We start from the raw sequence: 20,295 nt of genomic DNA, 5'->3' as shown, positions 1-20,295 counted from the left end.
GTTTTGATGATAACAAAGATGATGACAAAAATCTCAAAAGTCAAGATCACTTCATGATAACAAAGATGATGACATTCAAGAATGAGTTCAAGATTGAGTCAAGAACAATTCAAGTTTCAAGAGGAAATTTGATTTCAAGAATCAAGTTTCAAGTTCGAAGAATCAAGATCAAGATTCAAGACTCAAGATTCAAGAATCAAGAGAAGACTCAATCAAGATAAGTATTAAAAAGTTTTTTCAAAAACTGAGTAGCACATGAATTTTTCTCAAAAATCATTTACCAAAGAGTTTTTACTCTCAGGTAATCGATTACCAGATTATTGTAATCGATTACCAGTAGCAAAATGGTTTTCAAAAAGCTTTCAACTGAATTTACAACATTCCAATTGATTTCCAAATATTGTAATTGATTACAATGATTTGGTAATCGATTACCAGTATGTTTGAACGTTGGAATTCAAATTTAATTGTGAAGAGTCACATCCTTTCACAAAAAATTTGTGTAATCGATTACTCTTATTTGGTAATCGATTACCAGTGATAGTTTCTGAACAAAATCAAAAGATGTAACTCTTCCAATAGTTTTCAAGTTTTTCTATAAGTCATAACTTTTCCAAATGGTTTTTAAGTTTTTCTAAAGGTTATAACTCTTCTAATGGTTTCTTGACTAGACTTGAAGAGTCTATAAAAGCAAGGCTTTGATTTGCATTTTATTCATTCATTCTTTAGACAACAAACTTTTGCCAATTGATTTCTGAATCTTTTTAAACTTCTTCTTCTTCTTCCTTTTCCAAAAGCTTTCCAAAGTTTTCTGGTTTTCCAAACCTTGAAAACAAAACTTGTGCTATTCATCTTTTTCATTCCCTTCTCCCTTTGCCAAAAAGAATTCGCCAAGGACTAACCACCTAAATTCTTTTTGTGTCTCTCTTCTCCCTTTTCCTAAAGAACAAAGGACTAACCGCCTGAATTCTTTTGTGTCTTCCTTCTCCCTTGTCAAAGAATTCAAAACGACACAGTCTGAGAATTCTTTTGATTCTTCCCTTTCCCATATACAAAAGATTTCAAAGGACTAACCGCCTGAGATTTCTTTTGTATCCCCATTCACAAAGTTTCAAAGGTTTAACCGCCTGAGAACTTTGTCTTAACACATTGGAGGATACATCCTTTGTGGTACAAGTAGAGGGTACATCTATTTGGGTTGTTGACTAAGAAATGTAGAAGCAAAGCTTCATGGTGAATTAAAGGTGATTCAAAGGTGTTTTGATGATAACAATGATGATGACAAAGGTGATGACAAAAAGCTCAAAGATCAATCAAAGAACAACTCAAGTGAATCAAGAACAATTCAAGAAGTTCAAGATAAGAATCAAGAAGAATTCAAGACTCAAGAAGAAAGTCTAGAGACAAGAATCAAGATTCAAGGTTCAAGATCTCAAGAATCAAGATCAAGATTCAAGACTCAAGATTCAAGAATAAAGAGAAGACTCAATCAAGATAAGTATTAAAAAGTTTTTTCAAAACTTTGAATAGCACATGAGTTTTTGACAAAACCTTTTACCAAAGAGTTTTTACTCTCTGGTAATCGATTACCAGATTGTTGTAATCAATTACCAGTAGCAAAATGAGTTTGAAAAAGTTTTCAAACTGAATTTACAACGTTCCAATTATTTTCAAAAAGCTGTAATCGATTACAATGTTTTGGTAATCGATTACCAGTGTCCTTGAACGTTGAAATTCAAATTCAAATGTGAAGAGTCACATCCTTTCACTTAAAAGCCTTGTGTAATTGATTACACTAATTTGGTAATCGATTACCAGTGACTGTTTCTGAATAAATCAAAAGATGTAACTCTTCAAAAGGTTTTTGACTTTTTCAAAATGGTTTTAAGTTTTTCTAAAAGTTATAACTCTTCTAAATGGTTGTCTAGACCAGACATGAATAGTCTATAAAAGCAAGGCTTTGTTTTGCATTTCAAGAATCTTGAATACTTTTCCAATCATTTCTTCACAATCCTTTACAAGCCTTGAATCTCTTTGAACTTCTTCTCCTTCTTTGTACCAAAAGCTTTCTGAAGTTTTCTGGTTTTCCAAACCTTGAAAACTTGTGCTATTCATCTTTTCATTCTCTTCTCCCTTTGCCAAAAAGAATTCGCCAAGGACTAACCGCCAGAATTCTTTTTGTATCTCTCTTCTCCCTTTTCCAAAAGAACAAAGGACTAACCGCCTGAAAAGTGGTACAAGTAGAGGGTACATCTACTTGGGTTTGACTGAGAACAAGAGAGGGTACATCTCTTGTGGATCAGTTGTAGTGGAGGGTACATCCACTAGGGTTTCAAAGAGAACAAGGGAGGGTACATCCCTTGTGGATCTTTGCTTGTAAAAGGATTTTTACAAGGTTGAAATAAATCTCAAGGACTGCAGGTCGCTTGGGGACTGGATGTAAGCACGGGTTGTTGCCGAACCAGTATAAAAACTCTTGTGTGTTTGTTTCCTTTTTCCTTACTCTTTTACTTTCCGCTGTGCATTTAATTTTCGCTTTTACTTTCTGTTAAGTTTCTCTTCTACTCCTCATTCTCTTAACAATTCAGTAAAAGCCTTAGAAGAGTAATTTTTTAATTAGTAAAGGTTTAGGAATAATTAATTCAACCCCCCCCCCTTCTTAATTATTCTGAGGCCACTCGATCCAACAAGTGGTATCAGAGCAGGTTTCTTGTAGAATGGCCTCTTTAGATTCTTTGTATTTCAAAAGTATTTTCAGGAACACGTTATTTCAAGATCATGATAAAGACCAAGTCAACTTATGTCTCATGACAAAATCTGATGAAAATAACAAAGAAGATTCTATAAGGAAGAAATGGTACATAGACAGTGGATGTTCCAAGCATATGACCGGTGATGTATCCAAATTCACAACTATTTCCCCAAAGAAAAGTGGACATGTTACATACGGCGACAACAACAAGGGCAAAATTATTGGAGTCGTTAAAATAGGTACGAGTTCTTCTACTCCTATTGAAAATGTGTTGCTTGTAGAAGGTTTGAAGCATAGTTTTTTAAGTGTTAGTCAATTATGTGATAAAGGATATAAGGTATCTTTTGACTCTGAAAAATGTGTTATTAAGCATGAGCATGATAAAGATATTGAACATATAGGTTTTAGAGAAAATAATGTTTACATGATTGATTTAAAACAAAAATCTGAAAAAGATAGATGTTTTTTAAGTAAATATTGTGATCCATGGTTATGGCATAAGAGAATTGCTCATATTAACATGGATCATCTGAATAGATTAATTTCAAAAGATCTAGTTATTGGTTTGCCTAAAATAAAATTTGAAAAAGATAAGTTATGTGATGCATGCCAAAAAGGTAAACAAACAAAAGTATCCTTTAAATCTAAAAATATTGTTTCTACCACTCAACCATTACAATTATTACACATGGATTTGTTTGGACCATCTAGGGTCATGAGTTTTGGAGGGAGTTACTATGCATTAGTAATTGTTGATGATTATTCTAGGTATACTTGGACTTTATTTCTTACTCATAAAAATGATGCATTGCATGCATTTAGAAAACTTGCCAAAGTCATTCAAAACAAAAAGAATCTCAAAATTATCTCCATCAGAAGTGATAATGGAGGTGAATTTGAAAACAATGATTTTGAAATGTTTTGTGATGAGTATGGTATAGAACACAATTTTTCTGCACCTAGGACACCCCAACAAAATGGAGTAGTAGAAAGGAAAAATAGAGCCCTAGAAGAAATTGTTAGAACTCTTTTAAATGACACACCTCTTCCAAAATACTTTTGGGCAGAAGCGGTTAACACCGCATGTTATATTATGAACAGAGCCTTAATCAGACCCATTCTTAAGAAAACCCCATATGAACTTTTCAACAATAGAAAACCAAACATTGCACATTTACATGTTTTTGGATGTAAATGTTTTGTTCTAAACAATGGTAAAGAAAGCCTAGGAAAGTTTGATGCCAAGGCAGATGAGGGTATCTTCCATGGATATTCCTTACATAATAAAGCATTTAGAATATACAACAAAAGAACCATGACAATTGAGGAATCAATACATGTTACTTTTGATGAAGCTAATATTATCTCCCCGAGAAAGGAGTTTGTTGATGATAGTGCAGAAGCTTTGGAAGATACTCAAAATGAAGAAAGAAATTTGAAAAGAAAGAGAAATGATGAAGACAAGGATGATCAAGATGACACAGCACAAGAAAATGATAATCTTCCCAAAGAATGGAAAACTTCAAGAAATCATCCTCTTGACAACATCATCGGTGATATTTCAAAAGGGGTAACAACTAGACACTCTCTTAAAGATTTATGCAATAATATGGCATTTGTTTCATTAATAGAACCTAAAAACTTTAAAGAAGCTATTATAGATGACCATTGGATAGTAGCTATGCAAGAAGAATTAAATCAATTTGAAAGAAATGATGTATGGGAATTAGTAGAAAAACCTTCAAATTATCCAATCATAGGAACTTAATGGGTATTTAGAAATAAATTAGATGAAAATGGTATAGTAATTAGGAATAAAGCTAGACTTGTAGCAAAAGGATATAACCAAGAAGAAGGTATAGACTATGAAGAAACTTTTGCACCTGTAGCTAGATTAGAAGCCATTTAGGAAGTTATTAGCATATGCATCTATTATGAATTTTAAACTATATCAAATGGATGTCAAAAGTGCTTTCTTAAATGGTCTAATTCAGGAGGAGGTATATGTGGAACAACCTCCTGGGTTTGAAGATTCACCAAAACTAGACCATGTCTATAGATTAAAGAAAGCACTTTATGGCCTAAAACAAGCACCTAGGGCTTGGTATGAAAGATTAAGTAAATTCCTATTAGAAAAGAATTTTACTAGAGGAAAAGTAGATACTACCTTATTCATAAAAAAAGAAGGATAATGATATCTTGTTAGTACAAATTTATGTTGATGATATAATTTTAGGATCTACTAATGAATCTTTGTGCAAAGAGTTTTCTATTGATATGCAAAATGAGTTTGAGATGTCCATGATGGGTGAGTTAAATTACTTTCTTGGACTACAAATCAAACAAACGAATGATGGGATCTTCATCAATCAAGCTAAATATTGCAAAGAACTCATTAAGAGATTTGGAATGGAAAACTCAAAACACTTGGCTACCCCTATGAATACAAGTTGTTATCTTGACAAAGATGAATCCGGTCAACCTGTTGATCCAAAGCAATACGGAGATATGATTGGATCTCTACTTTACTTATCTACAAGTAGGCCAGATATTATGTTTAGTGTATGCATGTGTGCAAGATTTCAATCAAATCCAAAGTTTTCACATTTAATGGCAGTAAAAAGAATCATAAGATATCTATTGGGAACAGTTAGTTTAGGATTATGGTATCCTAAGAATTCTTTATGCAACCTAGTAGGATACTCAGATTCAGATTTTGCTGGATCAAAAACAGATAGGAAGAGTACTAGTGGTACATGTCAATTTATAGGATCTGCACTTGTTTCTTGGAATAACAAGAAACAAAATAGTGTAGCATTATCCACAGTAGAAGCAGAACATATTTCTGCTGGTAGTTGTTGTGCACAGATTTTGTGGATGAAACAATAACTATCTGACTATGGAATAGTATTAGATCACATTCCCATAAAATGTGACAACACAAGTGCCATAAACATATCTAAGAATCCAGTTCTTCATTCTACAACCAAGCATATAGAAATTAGGCATCATTTTATTAGAGATCATGTTCTAAAAGGTGATGTTGTTTTAGAGTTTGTAAATACTAAAAATCAACTTGCAGACATCTTTACAAAACCACTAAGTAAAGATACCTTCTATAACATTAGAAGAGAATTAGGACTAATAGATGTCAGTGATTTATCAAAATAAATTTCTATATTACTATGGTATTTGAACAATTTATTATTTCCCTATTTGCATAGTATGTTTGAACAAACATTAAATATGTTATTTGACTATGTGGATTTCATTGTTAATCTATTTATGATTGTTGTTTCATGGTTCTTACTTCATGATTCTTATTTCATGATTTGATTGATGGTTTTTCATGAATGCTGTATGAATATTTAGTTATATTTGCATACTTAAATTTTGGTACGCACTTTGGCTTTTTGTTGATGCCAAAGGGGGAGAGAAATGGGATTAAATCAAGAACTCACATGAGTAATTAATTTAATTTTAAGATAAGCATAAATTCAAAAACAAAGGGGGAGAATTTATGAGAGTGATCGACTAGGAAAAAGTGTGTGTGTTTCTAGATTTTAGAAGTTGTCATCATCAAAAAGGGGGAGATTGTAGAAGCAAAGCATCATGGTGAATCAAAGGTGATTCAAAGGTGTTTTGATGATAACAATGATGATGACAAAGGTGATGACAAAAAGCTCAAAGATCAATCAAAGAACAACTCAAGTGAATCAAGAACAATTCAAGAAGTTCAAGATAAGAATCAAGAAGAATTCAAGACTCAAGAAGAAAGTCTAGAGACAAGAATCAAGATTCAAGGTTCAAGATCTCAAGAATCAAGATCAAGATTCAAGACTCAAGATTCAAGAATAAAGAGAAGACTCAATCAAGATAAGTATTAAATTTTTTTTTCAAAACTTTGAATAGCACATGAGTTTTTGACAAAACCTTTTACCAAAGAGTTTTTACTCTCTAGTAATCGATTACCAGATTGTTGTAATCGATTACCAGTAGCAAAATGAGTTTGAAAAAGTTTTCAAACTGAATTTACAACGTTCCAATTATTTTCAAAAAGTTGTAATTGATTACAATGTTTTGGTAATCGATTACCAGTGTCCTTGAACGCTGAAATTCAAATTCAAATGTGAAGAGTCACATCCTTTCACTTAAAAGCCTTGTGTAATCGATTACACTAATTTGGTAATCGATTACCAGTGACTGTTTCTAAATAAATCAAAAGATGTAACTCTTCAAAAGGTTTTTGACTTTTTCAAAATGGTTTTAAGTTTTTGACTTTTAGCAGTTTCTCATTTTTTGCGTATGCCCCCATCTTCCGACAATACATCTTTAGATGGTTCTTGGGGCAAGTAATCCCCTTGTACTTTTCAAAGTCCGGCACCTTAAACTTGGGAGGGGTGACGATATTGGGTACTAGGAACAACTCTTCAAGGTTAGCAAAGGCATAATCTCCGCCTCCTTCAATGGCCCTGAGCCTTTCCTCTAGAAGATCCAACTTTCCCATTTTTGCCATAGCAGGAGGGTTTTTACCCACTGTGGAATGCAAGGGGTGTGGTTGTGGGTTATACTGAGGGCCCTCCAAAGTGTTTTGCAGGGGTATATCACCAACTGTTTGCCCTTCAGTGGCATATCCGAGGCGAGGCTCGAAGTCGGCTAGATTGTGATGGGATATTTCATGTGTCTCCCCCATGGGTTGAGAGACATGTGCATGATTAGTTTGAGGTTGTTGGCTCTCAATAAGTATAGGAGTGGAGTTAATGACATTCTCATTGGGTGGAGTATAGTTCGGAGGTAAACCATATGGCGGGAAAACATGTTTGTTCTAGACTTGCACAAAATGATGGGCCACCCGTATCTGAGGTTGGATGATTTATTAGGTTGAGGCCAGATGGGGGAGTCAGTTCCACCCTAGAAACAGCACTGACAGTGGCAACTGCAGCCGTATTGACCTTCATTATCTTCTTCATGCTCATCATGGCCTCCATCATTGTGGCCATCTGTTCTTTCATGGCCTCCATGTCAGCCTTCATCCGCTCTTGCACCTCATCTACTTTAGCCATTACTCCAGCTCTAGCATGCGTCGGTAAGGGTGTCATAAAGTGTGTTCTTCCCTTTTGATAACAATGATTAAAGTTTGGTTTTCAGGGAAAGAATACAATGAGCAATGCAACCAATGAAAAGCATGGATGTATGTGAATGATGCATTGTTCGTGCTTTATCTGACTTTCTTTTTTTTTTGTAGAGGAAAATGCAAGGATCATGCATGAGTGAACATGAAAACAAAAGGTATGTAGTTTGTAGAACAAAAAGTATGTTGAATGCATATGCATGATGATGCAATGCAAAAATGTAATGCTTGAATATGATAACTGACAAATGCAGGAACGATATGTTCATTATGATGCCGTGGAAAGAGGCATGATGCAATCAAGGAATATGCTAGAGTGAGTTTTCTATGTGCCCTTAATTGGGGAATCTAATGGAAATGATCCAAAAGTCCCCTTCTAGTGACAATTCCCAAGCGTGGTTTTAAGTAACCTTACTGGCTTCTAGAGATATCATCTTCTTAGGTAATACATTGTGGCAATAGGGACTATCAGCGACAACGCATCACTAAAAGAGGAAAACTCTAGATGAGGCTTCACTGTCATCAACCAAGTCGGAGACCCAACATGACCACAGATTCACCTCTACTCCTTATGGCTCACATAGACCCGGGCATAGGGCCTAATATCTCAATGTGTGTGTGAGGCATAGGTGTCATGTGTTTGTAGAAAAAAGGTATTTCTAACTATGAATGTAATTGATTGACAAACACAACAACATAGCAAAGGTTATGTACAAATATGGACAAAAAAAACCAAAGATAAAAGAAGAAGTCATGATGAGATGTTGCACACTGATTGATTAGCCTAACTCTCTAAAAACAGTTGCCAACTGTCACAACCTACCCTTCGGCAAGAGGGTGACGCGGGGCTCATGGGTGCATCTTCCAAGGGAGGAGAACACGCAGAGTCGCCACCAACGTTTATTCGAGGAAAACATCGAAAAAAACCGGAATGTGTGGTCTACGAACTTTAAGTGTGAAAGGTTTGAAAGTTGTTTTTATGCACGGGGAAGGTATTAGCACCCCACGCGTCCGTCACAAGGGACGACAGCCTTCAATCAAATGTGCAAATATGACTTCAAAACTACGTATTTTCCCTTTTTATGTTTTTCTGTATTTTTCCTTTTTTTTATGTTTTTTAGCTTTTTATGGGTCTTTTGTATTTTTTATCTTTTTGTGGTCGACAAGGGTGTTTCCCTTGCTCCTACGTATCCTCAATTGCGATGAGGAAATCAGACCTACATAGTTCTTTCAGAACTAAACATTGGTTAAGTCCTTTTTTATCTTTTTTCGCAAGATATATTTTAATCAAACAAAAGTCGTTTAAGGCATTGGACCTTTAAATGATATTTTGATTTTTGAAAAAGAGAGAAACGTTAAGGCGTTGGACCATTAACGAACTCTTGGTTTTGAAAGGAGAGAAACGTTAAGGCGTTGGACCATTAACGATCTCTTGGTTTTTTAAATGAGAGAAACATTAAGACGTTGGACCATTAACAATCTTTTGGGGGTGGTCGACAAAAGTGGGGCTTTTGCTCCTACGTATCCTCAATTGCGATGAGGAACTCAGACCTACGTAGTTCTTGCAAAAGCGATAAAGTTATGTGTTGATTTTATGCTTTGAATGGTCCATTTTAACCAATAAAAGCAAAGATGACCGTTTTAAAGCGTTGGACCTTAAAACGGTTTTTGAGTGACTTTTGCGGATAAAGTTTGGTTTGTGAGTTGATTTTAACCTTAGTTTCACTTTGATTATTAGTCAATTCATTCAAGGAAACTTTCAAAGAAAAACGTCCGATTGATTTTTTTTATTATTTTTTGAAGATATTTGATTATTTTATTATTTTTTTTGCTTTTTTTATTTAACCGAAGTTACAACGTGAATGATCGGCTGGATTTTATTTTAATAGTGATTAAACGAGATTACAACATAAATGATCGGTTGAAATTCATTTTATCAATTATTAGGCGAGATAACGGCTTAAATAAACGATAAAAAGTTCGTTAAAAGCGGAAGAAAAGAAAATCGAAAGTGAACGAGATGAAGATGAAAGCAAACAAAACAAGAAATGAATTGAAAGTCTCGGATTCGAACACTTACCAGTTGAAGACCGAAGAACAAACGAAGAACGGACGAAGAACGGCGGAAAATCTTCATGGATTTGCTCATGGAAATGTCTCGGAAGCATTACGGAAGCACCTCGGCTTGGATCTTCTTCACGGAAACACATTTTTTTTCACCCAAAACAGTTGAAATGCATAGCATAGGGGTCAAGGATAAATTTACACAGCCCCCTTCGCCTATTTATAGCCAAAATTGGGAGGTGCTTGCCGCCCAGAGGCTTCCTGAGGAAGATTTCTGAGCGCATCCCAATTATTAAGTTCACCCCCATTTTCGTACTTTATGGAAAAGTTACGGAAGCCTTATGAAAGCGTTTCGGACTTGATTTTCCTCTTTTTTTCTCTTCCCTTTCACCAATATTAAGTGAAATATGCTAACCCAAGGTTTTTGAAAATTTTATGGAAGCATTACGGATGCCCTGGATGCCTCGGACGCCATTTTTTAACAAAATGGAGGTGGTTGCCGCCCAGAGGCTTCTTGAGGAAGATTCCTGAGTGCACCCGGTAATTGATAAGTTCACCCCCCTTTAGAGTGTTCTGGATGAAGTTTCCTGAGCGCACCCCCCGTGTTTGATAAGTTCACCCCCTACTTTTGTGTTTTTGGTTGTTTTCTTTCCAAAACGTCTCGGAACTTTACGGATTCCACGGGAATGGGTATTAAACATTTTGAAGTGGTCAAACGAAGGTCGCCAGCCGACAAACAAAGGTCCCCAAACAAAATTAGGGTATGACAAAGGGGACTAACCCTAGGATCAATATTTCAATTGATTGATTAAATGTCAAATGGCCCCACTGTCATCACCCAAAATTGCCAAGTGATTAAATCAAAACATACACTTTAAAGGAGTCCCCAAAGGGATTTGCAAAAGATAGGATGAGGTTGAATGAGTTATCACATCTTTTAGAAAGAGACAGTCAATCTGTGATTTTTCACGCAAAAAAGGGGGGAAAGAAAAAAGAAAACAACTAAGGTCACCAAAATAGGAAATAATGTCATGAGCATTACACAATTTTTATGATTCAAAACCTTTTGCATCACTAGCATTTCAAGATGAAGGTTGCATGCATCTGCATCCCAAAAATCATGTTCATATTAGGCTATAAGTGCGTAGATTTCTCTATATATACCAATTTCCCAGATCTAATGTCCTATCTTTTAAGTTTAAGATGAGTGGTCCTCTCAAAGAGTCAACCTCTTGCTTTCTCATAAGGTTGAGCCCTTTGGTACTAGTGCCTATTGGCTTGTTTCATAGGACTCAACAACCTCACTTTTATCTTTCATAGGACTCAAAGTCCTCACCTTTATATTTCACAGGACTCAAAGTCCTCACCTTTATCTTTCATAAGACTAAAAGTCCTTACCTTTGTCTTTCATAGGACTCAAAGTCCTCGCCTTTATCTTTCATAGGATTCAAAGTCCTCACTTTTATCTTTCACAGGACTCAAAGTCCTCGCCTTTATCTTTCACAAGACTCAAAGTCCTCGCTTTTATCTTTCATAGGACTCAAAGTCTTCATCTTTATCTTTCATAGGACTCAAAGTCCTATGTCTTTATCTTTCATAGGACTCAAAGTCCTCCGTCTTTATGCTTTCATAGGGCTCAAAGTCCTTTGTCATTTACATTTCAAAGACTTCAATGTCTTCAGTAATTTACACTTTCAAAAGACTATAACATCTTCATTTACATTTACAAGACTTCAATGCCTTCTATCTTTTACATTTTACAAGAATTCAATGTTTTCTATCTTTTACACTTTATAAGACTTCAACGTCTTCTATCTTTTATAGGACTCAATGTCCTTGTCTTTGTGCTTCTTAGGACTCAACGTCCTTTATTTCTGTGCTTTGAAAAAAAAATTCAAATGTCTTCTGCTCTACAGGACTACCATGTCCTCCATTTTATGTTTTATAAGACTTCAATGTCCTCTTTTTTTTTCGGTTTCACTTCCTTGGTTTTCGCCAGTTGTCCGGTTGAATAGCAAGGTCACTCAAACGAAATTAGTGTCCTTATCTTTACTTCCCTTTTATTTCCAATAAAAGATAAGTAAAGAGGGGTAATTGTCATACCCTAATTTCATTCGGGGACTATCCTTCATTGATCTTTTGATCCTTGCTAGTCGACTTACGGTGTAAAATTCCAGTTACCACACAAGACAAAAAATCGTTCAATTTTTTAATCAAGAATGCGAAAAATACCAAAAACAAAAGGGGGAAAAAGGGTTTTTTCATTGGATTTCCTAGACCCTGGCTCGCGCCAGTTACTTCAGGAGTAAGTCTTGGCTTGCCTGGGCGAGCTGCCATGGTCCCAGGTGCCCTTTTTTCTATAAATAGGCGTCAAGGGGAGCTAAGGAAAGGGTTCCAGCATTGAGGAGTGAAGAAAATTGAGAGAAGTCAAAGAGAAGAAGAAGAAACAAGAGGAAAGGAAGCCAAGGCGCTGCCGAATCGCGATTGTGATCAATCTCTACATCGTTCTTTTAAGATTTGAATGTGATCTATGCACCCTTAGGGGTCCCCCTTGTTGTTTTGTGCATATTCATCTCCTCCTTCTATCATTGGTAATTTCTTTTTTGTAAAGTTTAACCTTAACCATTCATTAGTGTCGTAAAGTTATCTTTTAAAGAGATTGAAAGTTAGTAAACAAAACCAAGATAAAATCAACTCATAACTAACTTCATTTCATCAAATATCACTTGAGATCGTTCAAAGTCCAATGCCTTGATGATTCTCTTCGCTTTTCAAAATTTAAAACATCGTTTCAAGGTCCAACGCCTTAAACGACTCTTTGTTCGCAACAAAAATGAACCTTTCAAAAGCATAATACCAACTCAACACACAAGTTTTCAGACTTAAAGAACTACGTAGGTCTGAATTTCTCATCGCACCTGAGCATACGTAAGAGCAAGGGCAATACCCTTGTCGACCCCAAAAAATAAAGAAACATAAAAAGGGAAAATACATAATTTTGAAGTCACGTTATGCACACTCGATTAAAGGCTGTCGTCCCTTCTGACGGGCGCGTGGGGTGCTAATACCTTCCCTATGCGTAAACAAATCTCAAACCCTTCTTTTCAATATTCATAAACCTCTTTTTGGTTTTTATAATGTTTTCCTCGAAAAAACGTTGGTGGCGACTCCCACCCGTTCTCCTTTTTGGAAGACGCACCTATTTCTTTTCGCAATAGACATTCTACATACTACATGGAAACATTCTACATTTATTCCCCTACCCCTCCACCCCCAAATTTATATCACAGTTCCTTTAATTCTTCATTTTGACTAGGAGAAGGATCTCCACTCTGCTATCGTGACACATGTAACATTTTAAATAAGCAGGAAAATCATTTAAATTTGTAAAGTTGCTATCCTATTCAATCACCAATCGTGCAAGCAATAAGATCTTAGTTACAAGCATGATTTTAAGTGTTCAGTGGCAAGTATAATAAACAAATCCAACATAAATGACAATATAAATCCAGGTGGTTTAATTACAACATACCACATATAGGAAATAGTCCCAATGTAACACCAAGAGCAGCAGAGAAAGGCAAGTGGTTTGGTTCAACTCCTTTGAAAAATAAGTACCAAAAATCATCAAACTAAAGTTGTATTTAGAAGCCTACTTGTCATAAAAAATCCATTTCTCCGTGGCTAACATTTTTTTATATATTTTCTCAACTTTGATTAATTTTGTACAAATTGCAGCTTAGTTTCTCGAAAGATGAGACAATACCAGAACATGAGCATGCAGTGATAGACAACAAACCACTTTCGGAGGTAGTTCTGGAGACTATGATTAGAGGTCCTTGTTATAAACTTTTTTTCCAAGTCCTTCTATGAGTTGATTGTCAAGCCCAGACTGAAGCAAGGTGGCATATTTGTGACACGACTATATATGAGTCACTAATATTGTGTATCAATATTTAATAATAAAAAAATGAAATATAACTAAATAACAAGTCTGTTAAATTCTTATACTTGTTCAAGCAGGACCAACTAGAATATTTAGTTGCACATAAGTGTTTTCATGTATCTACAACACCTTGAGACATAGGATTAAGGGGGGAAATAGATATCTTGATGGGAAAACATTCACATCAGCCTCAACTTTGAGCAAAATTGTTCAAAACTCATAAGTGGAACTTAGTTCTATTCTATCCTCTTGCAATTGCATTTATTCGCCTATTGATGAGAATCCAAAAACTGCCCAAATACAGGGACCTATGACCAAGAGTAAGACCAAAGAGTCAGTGGATACCCTCCAACAAATGACAACAAGCAAACTTAATAAGGCCCAAGTGGAGAAGGATGAAGGCCCAGAGGCAGAGGCACTACTAAGAATATTAATTGTTGCTGAAGGCCCAGACTAATTTGAAGGCTCATGCCAAACATGTTCTATTTTTTATATTTATAATTTTTAGTTGTAATTTTGGCCCAAACTGTTTTGAAGACCCATGTCTATTTCTATCTTTTCGTTCAAATACACTATATGTATTGATTTTGTTTTCAATAGAAGTAACTTTTGGAATTTGATAAAATTTGGTGAGATCTTCTCTCTGGGATGAAGCTGTCGTGCTTGATTAATATATCACGCACTGCACGATTATGAGACACTTCAGTGCCACGCTTGAGCTCTGCATCGGCGAAGGAGAGGAGTCATGGCTGGTGGTGCGGAGCACTCCAAACTCTTCCCATTTGGAAGAGGAACCCCATTAAAGGTTAATCCAAAATTAAATGTTCTACCTTTTTATTAATTAATTAATGATAATGGGTTTTGAACAATAAATATGTTCAAAACAGAAAGGGTGAGAGCTAAATGTTACAAGCAACTATGGAGCAGAAAATATCAAAAAACCGTGCTACTATAGCTCAAAGGATTTAAGTATCAAATTAAAAATCTTATATATGAAAAATCAAAATAAAGGGTATAATTAAAAAAAATTTGAAATCTCCCCCAAAAAAGGAAACTAAATATTTGACAATACACGAAAGTAGGTTCAGAAAAATTCCAACTTAAAATCTTTATTAAAGGATAAAAGACTATAAATTATTTATTTATTAGATTAACGTAAAAAGTCAAGTCGGGCTTGTGAAAAAGAAGATAACGTGAGAATTCACTTAGTGGTTGTGGAAAGAGATAATACTCAGAATCATGATTATGAAACTCTCGAGTTAACTCGCTAACTCTTACGAGTTTATGAGTCCACTTGTCCTTTGCGAGTTAACTCTTGAGTAAACTCTTTTTTTATTAGACTCTGGGTAAACTCTATAAACTCTAAGTAAACTCAGTAGACTCTCGAGTTTACCACCGAGTCAACGAGTTAGCAAGTTAAAAAAATTAGACCAAAATGTAAGTCATTTTTTTATTATTTTTTGTTTGTTTAACATTCAATATACCTTCATTTAGCGTGTTATTCTCAAATACAAAATTTTCACATTTAATAATATCAAACTTTTGTTCTCTAATAACATCAAACCCTCGATGAGAATGATCTACCACTACTATAACATCTACAAGTTATTGTCTAGTACTGATGTATTATAGACTTGGTTATTTAAATATTCTGAACTTTATGATTTACTGTTTTGCTTTATTATATTCTGAACTTTATGATTTACTGTTTTGCTTTATTATATTGTTGAAATGTTTAATTGGTATGTTATTTATAGATATTTTGTTATTATTTTTATATAAAGTAAACTTTTATGAATCTACGAGTCGAGTCTATGAAACTCTCACGAGTCTACGTAAACTCTCGAGTTTGATAACCTTGCTCAGAATGGCGTACGCTAAGAACAAATCGGAGAGGAGAGAGCAGTGCATGCATTTCTATAAGTGTCTGCTAGTCTTTCAAAGTAATTTTTTTAAAGTAAAAATTAGATGCATTTTTAGGCATATTCAAGCATGGTAACATCTTTATATATAACAAAGTTCTTCTTTCTTTCGAGTATTTCAAACAATTAGGTTGTTAACATCCTGCAACCACAACGTTTGTTGATGTCCACAAATCAAATTTTTAGATTTAAATATATTTTTATTCTTTTAAATTTAAAACAAATTTAATTTTGATCTCTTAATTAATATTTTGTTCTTTTACTTCTCAAAAGTGAATTTGAGGGATAAAAAGAACTTGTTTTTTGTTATTTTTAATCTCCCAAAGTCAAGTAAAGGAACTACAAAGTTCTCAAAAGTGAATTTGAGGGATAAAAAGAACATGTTTTTTGTTATTTTTAATCTCCTAAAGTCAAGTAAAGTAACTACAAATAATATTTTACGAATTTAAGAGATTAAAAAGAATAATTTTTTAATAGGAAGATCAAAACAAAAAAAAATCTCAAATTTAAAAGATTTAAAATATATTTAAGTTAAAATTGTGATTCTAAATTTTAACTTATTCTTTGTCGTCTAAATTAAAATTAAACTGTTACTTACATTCTGGCATGACTCATCTTAATAATTGAAAATTAGAATTCCAAATTATAATATCAATTGTTCCTGTAATCAGCTTATCTTGAAAATTTTAGCAGTATTATTTTGCTCTTTGGTCAAGTTTATTAAATATTCACAAGCCAGCATATCCTACATCTTGAACAAGGAAATAAGATCAGAACCTGATGCTTCGTCAAAAGGGGAAAGAAAGCAACAGAACTTACTTTTAAAAAGCTCTAATTAAAAAACAAAATCAGGTAAAATGTCTACAGCTGATTGAATATTGTGTTGCCGGAATATTCTCTAGCTTATATCTTAAGTCAGAATATTTAAAAGAACTATTTCAAGTTATTTTGGGTATGGAAAAGAATAATCACGAATGTTCTTTTCCTCCTCCTCTTTCTTTCGCTTTCATTTTTTTTTATTTTATATAATTCGATTTCTATTTTTGAAGTCACAATCACAAATCTCTCTCGTATAGGATAACATTAGTAATATTAGGTGCACCTACACTAATTAATGTGAAGAAACAGATGGCAACCATTTCAATTCGCATTTTTATAGAGAAAAGACATACAATCGTGCTTTCAACATGAAGAATGAGACACACACATTCCTGGGTCTCACAACTCTGACGACCTATTACTCTTGAACGAGGCATGCGCATAACTACATATTAGCAAAAACATAGACACTACTAGGAGTTTATAACGAAGAAAAGTACCAGGAGTTTATAACGACTCGAACACTCAATTCAATCAACTGAATAATTTAAAATAAGTTAGAAAGTTAAAAAAAAAAGAGTAAAGATCAAATAGTTCGACTTAATTTTTAAAAAATGTTTTGTTAACATTTTCTAAATGACTTTTTGGAAAAAGAAAAACCAATATTTGTAAACCAGGAACTGGCTATAACCACACTAAGCATCTGCCAACAGAGTCACCGCTAAAAGCCTACATTATGATTCAAAATGAAGAAAAAGATGGCGACAATTCCATTTCACAATTTTACAAAGGAAAAGACATATAATGGTGCTTTCATGTTTCAACATTACATTCTCTCTACTTCCCAATTGCTGTTTAATTGAAACAACTGAGATTTTGTATCCTATTGGCTGGATGAAAACACGTAGGAAGCAAGCCAGGAACAGGCTATAACATGTAATCAGCAGCCAACAGAGTCACTGCTAAAAGCTTATGAAGAAAAAGATGGCGACAATCCCATATCACAATTTTACAAACAAAAAACAAAGGATCGTGATTTCAACATGAAGAATGAGACATCAATTCATTATGGAATGGCAACTTACCACTTTAATGAGACATGTATAATACAACGTGTTAGACTGTAGATCAATTTATTTATAAGAAAACAATACTACTTCAAAGCTTTTAGAAAAGAATTGCACCAAAAAAAGCTTTTAGAAAAGAAAAAAAAAATTAAATCTCAAAGAATCAATAGCAGAGTCAATAAAAAACCAGATCAATGCAGTTCTTTTCATAACTTCAGAAAATCTTAATCCCATTGGACAATCAATAGCAGAGTCAATAAAACAAACAAACTATAAGCACCATACAACACTCCTAAAATCCAAGGGAAGTGAACATTTTAATACCTCATGTAACATGATCACATCATTCTTGCAATAATGCAATGCGATCATCATCCAAATCAAAATGCACGCACAGGCCACCAGTGATTTGAATCTAGCACAGAGCTAGTAGCTAGTACCAAACAACATGATTAACAAAGATATGATGTAGATATTAACTTTTAGTATTTTTACTGTCTCACCAACAAGATTATCTCTAAAAAATCTGTGAGTAAAAAAAATATATATACAGAACTTGGATCCGAGATTAGACTAATAAAGGGATATATTAAAACATCCCATAATTCCCATTAGAAAGCTATCATCCATCAACAACCAATATTTAGCAAATTCTTGTACACCACTAAATATTTACACCCTCCATTAGAATATAATATACACATCCCCCACTCACCCCAGTTTTCCATCTCAATCCAAGATAAGAAAGTAAAACACCCAGTCTTGAACAAAACAAAACACATGTTCAACGAGCAACAACCCAATTAACCCCCATGAAAATCATCATTAATCAAAATCAAGAACAGCAATACGGACACCTGAGGAGTCCATTCTCATTGCATTCCAAGCACCTCTTCAATTCCCCTTCATCCTCATCAAACACCTTCCTGCTCCCACTGCAATTCTCGCACGGCACGAACCTCGCGTCCCCACAATTGTCACACACGAACCCGGGTTTCAGCTTGGGGAGCCCTTCCAGAATCATCTTCGCCAAGTCACCACTCTCAAACAAATGCTTGATCACATCAGCACCACCAATGTACTTCCCTCGTATAAAAACTTGGGGGAGCGCCACATGGTGCTCCCCCAGCACATGCTGCAGCTCCTCCCTGTAGCTCAAGTCCATAGACACATCCCTCTCGTCCACCCAAACCCTGAACCCCTTCAGGATCATGCGGACCGCGTTGCAATCCTCGAAAGTTCTCCGAATCCCGCGAAGGCTCGTTAAATACACAACTATTCTGTCCTCTGTGCCGGGTAATCGAAACAATATAGTAATGCACGAATCTGAATCTGTTTTTGAACGTGATTTTGAAGAAGAAAACGATTCAGATTCGGATTCTGGTTCTGGCAAGGGTTTTTTGGAGGATTCGAATAAGGTGCAGAGCTTCTTCACCATTTTTCCGCGGATTGAGGATTTCATGGAGTCCACTGAACCGTAGAAGCGGTTCACCGAACCGGACCGGTCAAGATTGTGGAGATGGTGGTGGACGAGGTAGGGTTTCTGCGAGGATTCCGATTTCGTCGAGTGAATCGTGTTCGAACGGTTGAAGAACGGGAACCGCGACATCTTCGCGAATTCGATGACCTCCGAGTTCCCTGAATGCAAAAGAATCGAAATGTTTTAATGTGTTCCGGTAAGGGTTTATAAATTTTGAATGCAAATTGACTCTGAAATTGATTTTGTAAAATTGATTACGAAATGACGTGATTCTTTCAATGCAAGTTGTTTCAACTCAAAATCAATTATGAACCTGAAATCAATTTCTCGAAATGAATACTTACAATTACGTTACCTAATGTTTCTTCAATGTAATCATGAAAATCTAACATGAATTCAGAAACACTATTAATCTTTTTAGGGTTTATTTTGGGACTTTTTCGTAATTAAATAAAAAAATCGAGCTCAATTTTCAGGGGCGAGAGTATTAAAGAAGAAAAAAGGCAATGAAATTTAGGGTTTCTTGTTTTTTATACCTCGCGAATGATGCGGTGGATGACGGCGGCGAGATGCTCCGGCGCGGCGACGAGGAAGGACGGAACAGAGGAAGCTGAGGTGAAGATTTCTTTTTTGCTGTTGTTTCAGTTTGTTTTCTTTGTGGGGTTATTTTTTGTAGAGAAATTGATGATTGTTGTGTGTGCTGTGTTTCAGTTGAAACAGGAATTGGGTTTCTTTTTCTCTTTCTTTCTGTCTGTTAGTTTTGGAGTTGGCTTCAGAGAAAGAAATGGTCAGAGATAAGGGTAGACTCACTGGGTTATGTTATCTACAACGGCAAGAATTTATTTATTTATACAGAGAGAAAATTCAAATATATTAATATACATAATTGAAAAATAAAATTTAAAGTGGGTGTAGCGGTGCGGGTTCTGTTTCGTCTTTTTTTGAGTGAGACAGTGAGGGAGGTAGTCTTTGGATTATTACCAATTCAAAATAAATTTATGCATTTAATTTTTGAATTAAATTTTAATAGTAGTTTAGTCTGTATAATATAAATGATAAATATTTATTTTATATCATTAAAATTTATAAAAACATAAACATTTTAAATACATAA

The 20,295-nt window shown here is 34.7% G+C and overlaps 1 protein-coding gene across 1 annotated transcript; it reads right to left on the bottom strand.

Annotated features, from left to right (window-relative positions):
• Nucleotides 1–18,269: 18,269 nt before the first annotated feature.
• Nucleotides 18,270–20,012, bottom strand: LOC114409507 (uncharacterized protein At5g39865-like). Its single transcript, XM_028372986.1, has 2 exons — nt 19,718–20,012; nt 18,270–19,339 (listed from the first exon to the last, which is right to left on the bottom strand). Exon 2 carries the CDS (start codon nt 19,308–19,310, stop codon nt 18,537–18,539), a length of 774 nt encoding a protein of 257 aa, XP_028228787.1. The 5' UTR covers nt 19,311–19,339; nt 19,718–20,012; the 3' UTR covers nt 18,270–18,536.
• Nucleotides 20,013–20,295: the final 283 nt, after the last annotated feature.

The sequence above is a fragment of the Glycine soja genome, chromosome 4 (genome assembly GCF_004193775.1).
Source record: "Glycine soja cultivar W05 chromosome 4, ASM419377v2, whole genome shotgun sequence".
Lineage (NCBI taxonomy): Eukaryota > Viridiplantae > Streptophyta > Magnoliopsida > Fabales > Fabaceae > Glycine > Glycine soja.
This window is presented reverse-complemented; position numbering and strand designations above follow the sequence as displayed.